Genomic DNA, 16,468 nt, shown 5'->3' with positions numbered 1-16,468 from the left:
TTACATTAATCGACCACTTTATACAAAATGACTTGACAACATACAGCACATCAAGGATATGAAAGACCAGAAAAATTTAAAGCCATGTACAATTAAAAAATACATAAAATGCTCATTCAGAAACATGTTAATTAGACCAAGTCTTACCCACCCCACTAAAAGACCACTCACTACTTGAGGCAATATTTTTGCTCTATAAGACGCACCAGACCACAAGGCGCACCTAGTTTTTGGAGGAGGAAAACAAGAAAAAAAATATTCTGAATCTCAGAAGCCAGAACAGCAAGAGGGATCGCTGCAGTGAAAGCAGCAATCCCTCTTGCTGTTCTGGCTTCTGGGATAGCTGCGTAGCCTGCATTTGCTCCGTAAGACGCACACACATTTCCCCTTACTTTTTAGGAGGGAAAAAGTGAGTCTTATAGAGCAAAAAATACAGTAGCCAAAGGCCTGGGTAAACAAAATGTGCCTGAAGACAGACAAAGATGGTGCCAGGAGCATCTGCCTAAGGAAAACCACCGATTAAAAAGTCTATTCTCATGTGACTAGCCTCCACACCTCCCTCAGGTGGGACACACAGAGAAGGGCCTCTGATGAAGACCACAAGGTCTGGGATGGTTCATTTATTCTATTCTATTCTGACTGGATCAATTGCATACAATGGTTTGGATCCACAGAAATAGAAGACAACCATTTTTCGCTGATTTTCCCCTTCAGCCCCCCGTTTCATTAAAGTCTGTTCTGAAGAGTTGGGAAACCTTCCAGAACAGTGTGGGAGGTGACATGAGGTGCTGGAAGAGAAAGGGAGAAATCACAAAAAAAACCTTACATCCTCACTCCTGCCACCCCTGATAAATCAATGACTCTTCAAGCTATGGTAGGCTCGGCATTTATTTTTTTTAAGGGCATTACAATAAGTGAAGAAACCAATAGGTGTTGCCTGGAAACACATGTGATTAGTCTCCCTGGGCAAAACCAGGAACTGGCTGTCGTAGTCAGGCAAAGCACACACTAGACAACTCCCTGTTCCAAATAAATGATAAGGGGTGCGTTGTTTAAAGAAAGTATGGAAGAGGGAAGGAAGCACAATGATAATTTGACACATGTACTGCAAACTCTTCCTCATGACTACTGCCTTGTGATACAGTAACCTCAAGAGCTTGGATTAGCTGTAATACTGTACTACTGATTTTTACTGACATTATTGCAATGATGCAACTGCTACCACGAATCCATGAAATAAGGCGCTGCGTGGTTTTCTTGTTCCTGAAGACACGTGAAAAATATAGGTTACATTGCATAGTGCAATGAATTTCGTTTCTCTCGCCTCCTTTTTCGTAACTTGAATCCACTGGTTCGGGTCCTGCCCTCCGGAGCAGCAGAAAGCAAGCTTGCTCCAGCTTCCATCTAGCAGCCCTTTCGATATCTGAGGATAGCTCTCGTATCACCTCAGTCTTCTCTTCTCCAAGCTAAACATATCCAACTCTCTCAACAGTTCCTCATAAGGCTTGGTTTCGAGGCCCTTGATCATCTTGGTTTCCCTCCTCTGCACACATTCCAGCTTGTTGATATCCGTCTTACACTGTGGTGCCCAAACCTGGACACAGTATTCCAGGTGGACACTGGCCAAAGCAGAATAGAGTGGCACTATCACTTCCCGTTAACTGGGCACTATACTTCTACTGATGCAGCCTAGAACTGCATTAGCATTTTCCCCCTGCTGCATCACAATGCTGACTCATGTGGTCTACTAAGACCCCCTAGATCTTTTTTCATATGTACTGGCAAGCCAGGTGTCTCCCATATGTACACCTGATTATTCCTGCCTAAGTGCAGAACTTTAAGGTAAAGGTAAAAGGACCCCTGACCATTAGGTCCAGTCGTGACCGACTCTGGGGTTGTGGCGCTCATCTCGCTTTATTGGCCAATGAACCAGAGCAGCACACGGAAACGCCATTTAGCTTCCCGCCGAAGTGGTACCTATTTATCTACTTGCACTTTGACGTGCTTTCGAACTGCTAGGTTGGCAGGAGCTGGGACCGAACAACGGGAGCTCACCCCGTCACGGAGATTCGAACCGCCGACCTTCTGATCAGCAAGCCCTAGGCTCTGTGGCCACCCGCAGCGCCACCCGCGGAACTTTACATTTGTCCTTATTGAAATTCATTTTGTTACGTTTGGGCCAGTTCTCCAGTCTGTTCATGAATCATGATTCAATCTATCTTCTGAGGTATTAGAGCTACCCCTCCCAGTTTGGTGTTGCCTGCAATTTGATGAGCATCCTCTCAACTCCTTCATCCAAGTCTTTTATAAAGATGTTGAACACTAGTCACTTTCCCAGGTTGATGAGTAAGCATTGGGGAGTACTCTTTAGGTTTGGTCAGTCAAACAGCAACAAATCTACCTAGCAATAACATCATATAGCCCACACTTTACTAGCTTTTCCACAATAATAGAATAGGAGACTTTGTTGAGTTCCAGCATAATTCTCCTTTCCCCCACATTTGCCTTGGCATTGCAACAGCTCAAGAGCAGTGGAGAAGCCTTGTCAATCCAGTTCAGTGCTGGTTCAAGGATTTTGGTGATCCTGGAACCTACAGCAAGTCTTTTAACCTGGAAGAAACCAAGAATATTCACATGCCATTTCTGATCCTAGGTGCTCATTGCAAAGCCACGTGAGTGTTGCTGAATAAATGAACACAGAGCAGAACTAGGTGGTAAATAGCCTTCGAGTGATGTGTAATTGTGGAGAGGGTGGGGCTCAGAAAGTATGAAATTAGGGTGGTTATTTTCATCTGAAATGTTGGAGGGCTATGTATCCGGTTACTAGACTTGCAAACAGCATCTTTCTCATCCGACAGTTGCTGTGCTGAGCCACAGAAATTATAAGACTCCCCCCCCCCTTCCAGTTTAGCCTTTAGCTGACGATTGCTGTGTGGTTAAAGGAGAGTTTCCTTTGGGCCATGGCGCTGCATTGACATAGAAAGATACTGCAGTGGCATGGGGCAATCATCTCAGTTGTGGTCTACGACAACTGTTGAAGTTCGTTTGCAAACTGTTGGTTCAAAGAAACTACACATACGGTTCAAGCAGTGAACTGTTGACACTAGCTAAGGCCTTGGACTCCACTCTTACAAGGGAGGGAACGATTAATGTCTCAGTAGAAGATTCAAATACTTGGTGGGTTGAGATTTCTGCATTCCATAGGGTTGGAGTAGATGATCCTTAGGGTTCTCTTCCAACTATACAACGCTATGTGGGGTGCAATATGAAGGAAGAAGAAGAGGAGGAGGAGGAGGAAGAAGAAGCTCTCTTTTGACCCTGAGTAAAAAAAATGGCAAGACTGCCAAGATGCTTCCTTAGAGAAAACACACAATGAGCCATCAGATTGCTCACTGGAGAGTAGAGATAGGTCAAGGGCCCCCCTTCTCCCAATATCTTTTCATCTGCGTCTCAGCATGCCCCCCCCATTTACATGCCCTTCCAGTTAGGAATCTATGCTACTTCCCCTCATGTGAGCTTTTTAATCCCATTCACCTCAGTCAGAACTGTAATAGGTTCCATCTTCACTATATATTTAAAGCAGTATTATAGCACTTTAAACTGTCATGGCTCCCCGCAAGACTCTTGGGAACTGTAGTTTGTTAAGGGTGCTGAGAGCTTTTAGGAGACCCCTCTTCCCCTCACAAAGCCATAATTACCAGAGCAGTTTAAGAGTCTACCCCCTTCTTCCTAAACTCTGGGAATTGTAGCTTGGGAGGGTAACAGGGGTGTCCTAAGAACTCTCAAGACCCTTAATGAACTACTGCTCCCAGAATTCCTTGGGGGGGAAAGCATGGCTGTTTAAAGTGGTAGGATACTGCTTTATATGTAAAGTGCAGATGGTGCATAGAGAACTCTGGCAGCACCTTCCATATTATTCATTCCACCATTAATATCTGCCTGTCTCTTGGCTCAAGCATGGGAGTCAGGGTAAGGAGAAAAACTACCAAAACAACAATGGGGAGCAGGAGGTAGCCAACAGGCAACACCAATAGTCCTCTTTTGCTTTAAGCAAGTTACAGCCCCATTGTACAGTTTGGGAAGACGAAGGTGTTAGGACCTGGCTGCTGGGTGAGAGGAGGCAGGGGGCAGAAGGAAATCTGAAAGCAGCAAGACTAAATTCTTTGTTCCAGCAGGAAGCCTAGTCCAGATAGGGGTCAAGGAGTTATCAGCTGACTGCTCTGGTCAACTGGAGCATGGAGGTTTGCTTAGCTGGTGTTGCAGTCACCCTGCAGTTCCCTCCTTTGCCAGACCCTAGTGGAACACACAAGCTAGGAAAATCACCTACCAGGACTTAGGTCATCCCTTCAAGACTTGTTGCAGTGGGTTCAATTCCTGACTGAAGCTAGAAAACAGCCTCCCAACATTACTGCTAATATGAATTGCCCCATAATTGTTTGGGTTGAAGAGGATCAGCACTGAGTAAACAGGAATGCATTAGCTTATAGCATGAAAAGCTGCATCCCAAACTGATATGCCAGACTCAAAAACTTCATTAGTTTTCAACATCTCAGAGACTTTCTTGCCCACGTTACACGCACACTTAACACCCTACTACTAACAAAGCAAGAGACATGAAAACTATTGTTTGTTAGATAAAGTGGTTACACCCTTTTGTTTCCTGGTTGGGTAACGGCCGGGGGCCCGGAAATAGCTTTTTTCACTTTCACATCATCTGTGGTTACATTATAGTCAACAAGGCCTTTCTGATCTTGCAAATGATTAACTCGGTTCAAATAAGCTCTCTGCTAGATACATGTAAATAAGCTGAACAAGCCTTATTACGGCAACTACTGAACAATACCGACACTATGTATTTTTTAAAAAACGGTTTACAGTGGTCCTAAACACACCATTCTGCAAAGGATCCAAATAATTTCTCCGTTAAAACAGCCCTCACTGTTTTCAGTTATTTCTTAGCACGCAAGTGAGACTACATGCGATACAAATCAGAGATATAGACTATAATCAAAGTAACGTAGATGTGCATATTTTAACACCAAAGCATGCAAGCTACAGAACCTTGTTTTGATAAGGTAGTTTCCTAGGAGAGTTGCATATACAACATTAAAGAAAATAAGGCAAAAGGCTTGCTGAATGTTGTCGTTAACTTCTTTGGAGCTGCTCCAGAGCCTTCCCATCTCCTGCCAGGCCCTTCTGAGCATGCAGAGCTATGGCCAAACCAATGATTTGAATACACGTCCCAGCCAACCACCCACAAGATTGTTCTGTCCCAGTGAATGGCTCTACTCCTGCTTTCCTTGGGATCAGTCTCTGTGCCAAGGCCTGTAGACAAGAAAGAGCTTGCAGAGGCCTTTAGGAGAGGTGTGGAAGATCATGCCATGAAATCAAAGGTCTGAATCTCATGCTGCATGTCCAGCAATGGTGGCTCAACAGAGGGGATCTCTACCAACTCTTATGGTGGAGACTCCACATTCCGCTCTGTCCCTGGCAGGGATGACCTAATGCAAAAATAGGGAGGGTCAGCTTTTGAACTGTTTTAAACTTGCAGTTTCATCTACTGCTTTCAATCGTGGTAAGGCTTTGTTTCACTCTAGGTCTTTCCTCCTGTTCAACTAAATACAGTGGTACCTCGGGTTATATACGCTTCAGGTTACATACGCTTCAGGTTAAAGACTCCGCTAACCCAGAAATAGTGCTTCAGGTTAAGAACTTTGCTTCAGGATGAGAACAGAAATCGGGCTCCGGCGGCGCGGCAGTAGCAGGAGGCCCCATTAGCTAAAGTGGTGCTTCAGGTTAAGAACAGTTTCAGGTTAAGTACGGACCTCTGGAACGAATTAAGTACTTAACCCGAGGTACCACTGTATGCTTTTTGGTGGTTTGAATCTCTTCACAACAGTAGATTTCATGATACCTCAAAGCAGGAGAGTGAAATTATTTGCCTCACGTCAGACTGGAAAGAGCAATGCTCCCAAAATCAATAAAGTATATAACAAAATTCAGGCCTCAAAGGAAAAAAAATTGTTCAGAATCTGTTATTTCTCATTGCCAATTAATCAATCTGGACTTTTACCATGTCATGCATCCAACTATTATTCTATTTTTAACCATGACTTCATGTGGAACTAATGCCTGTCTGGGGATTTTTCAGAATCTGGTTTTATTTGCCAGGGACATCCCACAGCAAGGAAGAGGAGCAAAGGGCATGGGTGCAGCAGTTCATAAATGGTAGAGTTGGAACTGGGATAATTTTTTAAAAATGTTTAATGTGAAATTACAGGGAAACTCATAATTACCTTGTTCCGTCACTTCAAGAAAGCATGTTCCAATTTAAACTTTTGTTTTCTGCCATGAGCGTTGAAACATGTTTTAATATGAAACCTAGGGTTCTGAAATCCTGAGTAAAAACATTGCATGCATCAGTCCACTAAATTCCGCCTCTATCAATTTTAGATGTATGTTACATGCTAGCTCTGAAGCCATCCTGATGGGGTAAAAATTACTGTGGCAAGAATTAGCCCAAGCGATGGCTAATCTCTGTTTGCACCATTTTATCATTTCAGTGAATGCCAAACAGGCCTTGCATTAATTTCAGAATCATATACTTAGCAGGCATTAGTGACACCACAGTGTCTGGTGGTGAACAAAATGGATGGGTGTGTGTGTGAAGAGGAGGCAAATCCTCTTGCTCAAGGTTTGTGCATGGTTCCACTTTCAAGCAGCCCATTGGTCCTTTCTGAAGTGGTTGTAAATGCTTCCAGGTCAGGTATATGTCTTTTGTCGAGCGTTTGGTTCCTTTTACCTTCCTGTGGCATCTGACCCAAGCCTGCTGGTTTCTGCCTGCCACCCTCCCCTGCATCCTGCTTCTAGCTGCAGGTTACACCAGGCAATGTATTCTAAGAAGCAATTCCAAGGGACAAATTCTCTGTTCCACTTCAGTCGCACGTGACAAAGAAGAGGATAATTTACAGCAGAAAAGGGATAGGAGAAAGGGTTATCTAACTCTTACCCAGACACCCTGGAAATCTTCTCCAGCTTTTTCCTACTACACAAGAAGTTTGTCTGCCAAACACGGGCCCAGAACCTCATGAGGGAAAAAGCAACTTGTGAGGCATTTCAGGGGAATGCAGCTGGTAGGGGAAGGTTTAAGCACCCTCTTGTCCTTCACCTGCTTCCCCCCCCCCTTTCTAGAGCCTTTGCAATGAAGAAGGAACCAGTGGGACAATATGGTCCTAACTATGCTTTGATCTTCTGACAAACTGTGCTTGGAACTTGTTAGAAACCCCCCAAGTCTTCTTGCCAGTACTTGGCTCAACTTTGTTTCAGCTGCCTGCAGCTCAGCCCTTAAAGCATCCAGTCAACCCAGAGTCTAAGGTCCTAGTAATGTCGCACTTGGTGCTGGAGGAGACTCTTGAGAATCCCATGGACTGCAAGAAGATCAAACCTATCCATTCTTAAGGAAATCAGCCCTGAGTGCTCACTGGAAGGACAGATCCTGAAGCTGAGGCTCCAGTACTTTGGCCACCTCATGAGAAGAGAAGACTCGCTGGAAAAGACCCTGATGTTGGGAAAGATGGAGGGCACAAGGAGAAGGAGACGACAGAGGATGAGATGGTTGGACAGTGTTCCCGAAGCTACCAACATGAGTTTGACTAAAGTGCGGGAGGCAGTGGAGGACAGGAGTGCCTGGTGTGCTCTGGTCCATGGGGTCATGAAGAGTCGGACACGACTAAACAACTAAACAACAACAATGTCGCACAGCGCTGTTGCTTTGGTATAGATACCAAATCGTCACAACTGCATGGATGAGATTTACTTTACAAAGAAAAACTCTTAGGAAAATATAAATTTAGTATTTTATTTTAGTATATATCTTCTCCTGCTTTAAGCATCCCACTCAACAGTACTAGAAAGTTGTACTTTTCTGTTAGGAAAATAGGCCAGCACACTTTACACATAATGGACAAGAACACTGTACAAACTATTCCACTCGAAGTAAACGCTTATCACTGAGCTCCAAATGTAGCTTCAAGAAGTTGGGTTTTTACAAAGCAAAAAATAGAGGAAGTGATAAACAGCACAGAAATAGTACTGTGTTTATAATTAGGATTTGGAGCCTAACTAGAATTTTAAACACAAAACATTTGCGACAAGCCACAAGAGCTTGAGTTATAAATAGCCAGCGGTCTCCTGGAAAGTAACACTGGACAAACAATTCCCACAGCTTCAATATGTTGAGATGGTACAGCAAATATCAACAGTGACATGGGCTGTATAAATATTGGCTCACTCCACATGATAAAGAGAAATCTGCATTTCCCACAGGAAGCAAACATTAGCACTGTCTGGGTCTGTGTGTGTGCCCGTGCATGAGCATGTATGTGTTTAACTACTGCTCTTAAAATTATCTGAGGCCAATATCCAGTATCATTTCATGTGCACTTAAAAAAGGTAAAGGTAAAGGACCCTTGGACAGTTAAGTCCAGTCAAAGGCGACTATGGGGTACGGCGCTCATCTCGCTTTCAGGCCGAGGGAGTAGGTGTTTGTCCACAGACAGCTTTCTGGGTCATGTGGCCAGCATGACTAAACTGCTTCTGGTGTAATGGAACACCGTGACGGAAACCAGAGCACACGCAAACACCATTTACCTTCCCGCCACAGCGGTACCTATTTATTTCCTTGTACTGGTGTGCTTTCGAACTGCTAGGCTGGCAGAAGCCGGGACAGAGCAACGGGAGCTCACTCCATTGCGGGGATTCGAACCACCAAACTTCTGATTGGCAAGCCCAAGAGGCTCAGTGGTTCAGACCACTAATTACCCCCTCACACACTTTTCACAGCCTTTTTGAACAAGTGACCTACATAGCTGATTAGTAGTTACTCCTTTACATAATGCCACCAATAAACATGGCACTTTAAAGAGTAACATAAGGGGGGGAATTTTCAGCTCCTAGAGAGGTTCTTGCAATTTTGAGCAGGTACCACTGTGTTGCTCTAGTTGTTCTCCAACCTAAAACGACACTACCAGAAAATGGCATTGGGCAATGCCTGCTCAGTCTCTTGACCTTTTGGCTGCAGAGTGCCACTGTGGTTTAATTCTGTCCCCAACAGTGTTCAGCATCTATAATATGGAACTGACGGACCAGTCATTACAGGCTTTGGAGTGAGAGGTCATCAGTGTGTCAGTTATATCCGGCTCTATTTCTCTGTACAGAGTCAGGCAAGGCTGTGCAGGTCTTGAACCAATGCTTGGTTTGGTGAGAGTGAATCCTGATAAGACAAAGGCCCTGTGGGTAGGTAGTTCCCAGATCTGGGACTTGAGGAGGCTGCTGTCTGTCCTGGATGGGGTTGAGCTCCCTCTGAAGCCACAGGTCTGGTAGTCTGGACGTGCTCCTAGAGCAGGAGTGGGGACTCTTTGGCCCTCCAAAGGGCTGAGCTATAACTTCCATCACCCCTGATGATAGACCATACTTGCTGGGGTCTATGAGACTTGTAACATCTGGAGGGCCAAAGGTTCCCCATATGTATCTTCAATCTTTTCAGACCCAGGTCCCACTTTTAACCATTTGGGGACCCATTTCTTAGTCTTTTACCATATATTTGCAAGGCGGTCGTGCTCCTATTGTGACCCACCTTGGGTCAAGCCATGACCCAGCTATGGATCCCAACCCATCAGTTGAAGACTTGTGTGTTAAGAGGCTTCTCCTGTACAGACCTGCCTGGTGAGTCAGGTCTACCAGGAGAGCACTCTTGCCAGTAGACTCTTATAGCAGTAGCTGAGGTCTGCTATATGCAAGGGAGAGCCTTCTTAATTGTGGTGCCCCAGTTTTACAATCCCTTCCCCTTCATGATATGGCTTCTAACTGTTCTTTTTAGATGAAGACCCTGGTTATTTGCCCAGTCTTCTTCTGGTGGAATACCAGTATTGGTATTTTTAAAGTTGGCAGCTCATCACATACCTGCCTTGTTTATAGTAACTGTCTTGTGCATCTGAAACTGTTTCCCTTGCAACCTGCTTTGAAATTGCCGTGGAATGAAAAGCAGGTAAGAAATGCTTTAAATAAGGAAATTATTCTACATAGTAATGAAGATTAGTTGCAGGCTGCAGCAGCTATTTAACAAAAGCAAGCACACAATGTTATCAGAAGCACTGTATGATTTCCTCTTTCCACGCAGAAGGAAATATGGTTGTTTGTGCAGATACCACTACCAGATTAATATAAGCTTCTTACAACATTTTATAAAATTAACTTCTTGGAGCTAGTCTGCACAGAACTGCTATTATGCAGAGAGAACTTGAGACACCCTACAAATAACCCCTACCTGCTGCTCTCAACTAAAAAAATAAAGGGATCCAACAGCTATTCCGTTTGAATTGTTAAGCTCACAATCACTGGGCAGCTTATGATATAGCAATGAAAGAAACAATCTTACCTGTACTTCTGAATCAGCATCAACATGTTGCAGCTGAAACCAGGTGTCTCTGTTATGGTACTTTTGCAAATCTTCTTTCAATATTGCTACTTTTCCTGAAAACACATCAAATTATAAAATATCATGCTGAGTGCATATAGGCATCTCGATATACATTTCAGGGGAAATGTTCAGTTCAGAAAAACAACTGTACCAGTCTTCTACGGACAGGACATACCGTATTTTTCCGTGTATAAGATGCCCCCATGTAAAAGACGACCCCTATTTTTTTAGCCCAAAATCAAGAAATAAATATTTTAAACACCAAACAGAACAAATTTGATATTTTATTAGATATTCAAAACACCGGTATATTTAGTACCGTATATTAAACATCAAACAGAACAGCTTTACCAATACAGTGGTACCTCAGGTTACATACGCTTCAGGTTACATATGCTTCAGGTTACACACTCCGCTAACCCAGAAATAGTGCTTCAGGTTAAGAACTTTGCTTCAGGATGAGAACAGAAATCGTGCTCTGGCGGTGCGGCAGCAGCAGGAGGCCCCATTAGCTAAAGTGGTGCTTCAGATCAAGAACAGTTTCAGGTTAACAACGGACCTCCGGAACAAATTAAGTACTTAACCCAAGGTACCACTGTATATTTAGTATCGTAATTACGATAGGTAATATTTTTTTATTTTCAGAAGCTAGTCAGCATTAGGGTAAGAACCGGAGCAGCGCTGGCGCTGGTACAGAGCAGGGCAGCAAGAGCGTGTCCCCAACGGCTGGGAACTGGTTGGTGCTGCAATGCAAGAATCATAGCTAAAGAACCCTTTAAGAGGGAATTTGTGTGCTGCAGAAGTCAAACTGCTTTTTTCTACTCCACTCTCAAACATCCAGGGGTGCGAACTGCACTCTGCCCCTTGGGCCCAAATGGTGTGCCCGCTGCCTCCCCCCAGCTGTAGGGAGGCTGAGTGGGAGGAGGCAGACAGACTCTGGAGGCCCCATGGACGCTGGCTCTGCCTCAGGAGCAGGAGCAAATTCCTCCGCCGCTGTGAGGAGCTGTGACTGCCAGAGCTGCCTGAATGAGTGAATGGGGGGATTTGGGTAGCCAGGGGGCAGATGAGGGAACCAGGTGGAAGGGACAGTGTCCGGAGTGGGGGCTGCTGGGGGGAGGAGTACCAGACCAGGGTTTGTCATGAGACCAATACAGTGGTACCTCAGGTTACATACGCTTCAGGTTACATACGCTTCAGGTTACAGACTCCGCTAACCCAGAAATAGTGCTTCAGGTTAAGAACTTTGCTTCAGGATGAGAACAGAAATTGTGCTCTGGCGGCGAGGCAGCAGCAGGAGGCCCCATTAGCTAAAGTGGTGCTTCAGGTTAAGAACAGTTTCAGGTTAAGAACGGGCCTCCAGAACGAATTAAGTACTTAACTCGAGGTACCACTGTAGTGAGGGGAGGCTGGGGGGAAAGAATATGGATGGCGGCATGTATTTATTTATATATTTAATTGCAACATTCCATGTATAAGACAACCCCCAATTTTAAACCTTGGGGGGAAATATCGCCTTATACGCAGGAAAATAGGGTAACTTAAACACAGATTGTTTCTTACAGGTCTCTCTACACAGTAAACACTCCTTTATTTGGCAAATTTCTCCCTGCTTTTAAAACTTATTTAGACGCTCTTATTTGTAAGAGTGTAATGTGTAATCTTATTGTATACAAGTTGTACAAGTGGCAATAAAGTATTTCAATCTGAAGCATTTTTTGTTGCTGACTTGACTTCCATCTAATGGTACTAGCATGACTGACAGCATTAATCAACCATGCTGTTACAATTCATTACAAATTTGTTCAAGATTCTAATATATAATATAAGCAAAGTTTAAAGGGAAGTTTTTTAAAAAGTTAATTGACATGGCTTCCTAGCCCAAACGTCAGGCTAGGGAACTAAGTTGAAGATAATTTTATTTTTGGCGGGGAAAGGCATAAACTTGCTATTGACACCACCTATTCCCAGGTCATGATTGTTTGGTGTTAATTTCAGGTTTAGCACTCTGCAAAGGGACGTGGGTGGCGCTGTGGGTAAAACCTCAGCGCCTAGGACTTGCCGATCGTATGGTCGGCGGTTCGAATCCCCGTGGCGGGGTGCGCTCCCGTCGTTCGGTCCCAGCGCCTGCCAACCTAGCAGTTCGAAAGCACCCCCGGGTGCAAGTAGATAAATAGGGACCGCTTACCAGCGGGAAGGTAAACGGCGTTCCGTGTGCTGCGCTGGCTCGCCAGATGCAGCTTGTCACGCTGGCCACGTGACCCGGAAGTGTCTGCGGACAGCGCTGGCTCCCGGCCTCTAGAGTGAGATGAGCGCACAACCCTAGAGTCTGTCAAGACTGGCCCGTACAGGCAGGGGCACCTTTACCTTTACCTAAAGTTATGCATTCAGATATGCTGTAATTAAATTTCTTTTCCTTTATCATTCACTTCCGTAAATGAATCTACATTTTACTACGGTCCGGAAGGGAAATGGTAAAAGAAAAAATAGAAAATAGAACCAGCTTAGCACGATAAAACAAAAAGTTAACTACGGTATGTCTGAAGAATTCCATATATAAAACGAAAGCAGGCGCTTCCACGATTTTGAAAATTAATTAGTCCAATTGAAGGTTCTGCCTCACTCAAGCTTAGGATTTTTCTTACGTGGAAACAAGGAATCTATAAACGCAGCAATGAGCTTTTCAGTTCCTATAGATTTCCTATGAAAGCACAGGACCCAAGTCAACAGACAAATCTTATCAAGTGACAGGCCATGCTATCTATATTGGCAAGTACTGCATTCATGTGATAAGAAACCTGCCTGCAATAGCTGATCTGAGATAACCTTTTCACCATAAAACCAAGTGGAACGGATGTGACTTGAAAGAATATCCTTCTTTCTTTCTGACTTCTACTTTCCTTGGGTGTTCCATTTTGTTTTTAAATCACAGATTTCAGAGGGTCTTGAAACCAAAGATCGTGTTTAGACAGGGTTTATTTAATTTTTGCTGTGCCAGGTCCCCCACACACACTTTAGGTTTAAATTTGTTTTTGCCAAAAAGAACATGGCTTTTTCTTTTTAGCAGATGGGGCAATGTTCTAACCAATCCAAGAGGTCCCTATTAAAAAGGGTGGAGGGAGACTGCATAATATAGCTATATGGCAGTGAAGAAATAATAATAATAATAATAATAATAATAATAATAATAATAGAATTTATATACCACCCTATACCTGGGGGTCTCAGGGCGGTTCACAGAATAAAATCAAGATATAAAACCACAAAATACATAATAAAAATAAAAAGAACAAGTCAATAGCTCCCCCCCCCCAAAAAAAAAACATTTTAAAAGGGCAAAGGATGTAAATCAGATCAACCAAAGGCCAGCTTAAAAAGGAACGTTTTTGCCTGATGCCTAAAGATGTATAATGAAGGCACCAGGCAAACTTCCCTGGGGAGAGCATTCCACAAACAGGGAGCCACTGCAGAGAAGGCCCGTTCTCTTGAGGAGGAGGCACACATAGGAGGACCTCAGAAGATGATCTCAGGGTCCGGGTAGGTTCATATGGAAAGAAGCGGTCCTTGAGGTATTGCGGTCCTGAGCCGTTTAGGATGGTAGCTAGACATACCCAGTGGTAATACCTTCAGAAACTGCACTTCTGCTAGATATCTTTTAGGATGCACAAAGCTGTCAGGATTTCGTAGAATTTCACAAGAGAATCACATGGCTATTTTCTCATAAATCAGTCACTGCATCAGCTCCTTTGAGATGCTGATAGGACATAATGCGCTATCACAGAGTCTGACCTGCAAGTTACAGTGATTGGGCTCTAGGGTTGACCCAACCAAACCAGCCCGTGGATTTCCGACAATGCTGTCTTCCAGCACTTTAGAAGGCAGTTGCTACAAGCAGTATCCTGTTGAACCCAGGCTCTATCATAAGCCAGTCTAAAAGTTATGGTGAAGAGAAAAGTCTCAAGTTTGGACTTAGGGGATTCCAACATGAATAAAAGCTTTAAACTCTAATTTGGCTCTCTACTTTGTAAATTAGGCCAGAAATAATTGCATATCTGTCACATGAAGGACACCCAGTATAAGGATTCCTTTATTCCTTCAGAGAAGTGCTAAACAATCAGATGATGTAGCATGTTTCCTGTTTTCAACTGAAGGTCACAGATGCCAAACTGTTTATTGCAGCCCTGCTGAGAATTCTGTTATTTGGCTAATCTCTGGGTTTGGCCTGAGGTTCTTCTGAAGTCCCTTCCTGAAACATCTAAGTTTTATACTGATTTTCTCTTGAGCGGTTTGCCAGATTAATAAAGGGGCATTCAAAATACATTCACATGTAAAGTTCCCGATGCATAGGACTGATATAAATCTTTCTTTCTGTTCTAACACAATGGCCAAGTTCAGAAGTTCCAATCTTGACTTAACTCAAGATATGCACCAGTTTAATATGAAACAACATGAAGCCACACTGCCCCTCCATTCACATGAGCAGCGAACCAACTCAGGACACCAAAGTTAATCATAGATCCCCATTACACATGAATGGGGAAACTATGGTTAATAGCTTCCAAACAAAGCCGGAATATGGAAGTCAACTTTAAACCACAGTTTCATACTCTGGGCTTGCTTGCAAGCCATTAACCATAGTTTTGCAGTTCAGATGTAATGGGCAGCTATGGTTAGCTATGGTTTCCTGGCTCATGGAAAGGAAGGAAGGAAACAGCTGAAGGTGCCTGAAGCTTGCATGTTATCTCTATTTATGAAACCGAAGATTTTGACTATCTGAACATAGGCAGAGAAAACACACACACATCTTATTTTGGGGAACAAGAGCAGTTTTTAATATTTAGAATTTAAACAGAAGTTTGGGATCGCAGAGTGCTTTTTACAATTTATCACATTACAATTCTCATGGGAGCTGAGAGTCTGGAGAAGCCAGTCATCAGTGGCATCTTGTTAGCGAACATATGAAGCTCTATATTAGAATATATTGGTGGTTCTAGCTCATTACTATCCACTCTCTCCACCATGGCGTTCCAAGACTCAGGCAGATGCCTGCCCTGTTCCAATACATAATACCTCAGATTCTGGGAAATGAATCTAGAATCTTCAGCATGCAAAGTATAACTCTGTCATAAGCTAAAATGATAATAATGTAATGTGTGCGATGGCTCTCCCATTCAAGTCTACTCTGGAAGTTGACTATTGGTCATTAATGTCACAACAATGACATAAACAGGGGGGGGGAGCTGGAAGAGGTTCACACATTGTGATCACACATTGCAGATAACAAAGTGACTATCTATTAAGTCCCTGTGAACACTTTGATAGCCACATTTCAAACTATTTTCCTGAAATAATGAAGAAATAATAATGGCATTTCTCCAAGCAACAATACATTACACAATTTGATCGCTGTCAAAATGCTGGTGTGACTTCCTCAAGACAGAACCACCTCCTTAAGGAAGGCATCTGAAACTCCACATAACAAATACACAAATACACATTTGATGTTGTTCTATAAATCAACAGCCTTCATTGTCAGGAAAATGAAAGCATATTGACAAATAGCACCATAAATTCCGGGTCATCCATTGTTATCTGTTCGCCAACCAGCTTCTCAATTTTTGGATTTGTCACTTATGTTGATTAAGCACAGGAAATGTGATCAAGTTGTGTTTGGGGCTTCCATGTCTGACTTTGTATTCCTCAGCAGGCAAACCACACCACAATAAAACTGGGTGGGGTGGCGTGAGGGTTGGCAAAGAGATCAGAGAGGAAACAGGCAGCTCAGCTGACAGTCAATGAAGTGACACTGAATATTTCACTGTTCTCAAATTGTCTTTTAATGTGTTGGGTTTCCCAATAAATACAAAACTTCCTTAGACGGTAAGGGCAGGTTTTGATTTTGATGGGAAAAGGAAGCCTTTGCAAAACTTCACACAACGGGAAACAATTTTTAAAGATGCCTCCTACTGAACAATTGCCCTATATCTGACATTA

General features: G+C 43.5%; 1 protein-coding gene across 2 annotated transcripts in view; it reads right to left on the bottom strand.

Moving 5' to 3' along the window:
* RASA3 (RAS p21 protein activator 3) overlaps positions 1-16,468 on the bottom strand; it is a 147,716-nt gene that overhangs the window by 47,393 nt on the left and 83,855 nt on the right. For both annotated transcript variants that reach the window (XM_053384310.1, XM_053384309.1), the window contains exon 4: positions 10,436-10,530. In XM_053384310.1, coding sequence (XP_053240285.1) covers positions 10,436-10,530 — 95 coding nt within the window. The remainder of the gene's footprint in view (positions 1-10,435; positions 10,531-16,468) is intronic.

This window comes from Podarcis raffonei, chromosome 4 (genome assembly GCF_027172205.1).
Source record: "Podarcis raffonei isolate rPodRaf1 chromosome 4, rPodRaf1.pri, whole genome shotgun sequence".
NCBI classification, from domain to species: Eukaryota; Metazoa; Chordata; class Lepidosauria; order Squamata; family Lacertidae; genus Podarcis; species Podarcis raffonei.
The sequence above is the reverse complement of the archived record's forward strand: the minus strand, read 5'-3'. Positions and strand labels throughout refer to the sequence as shown.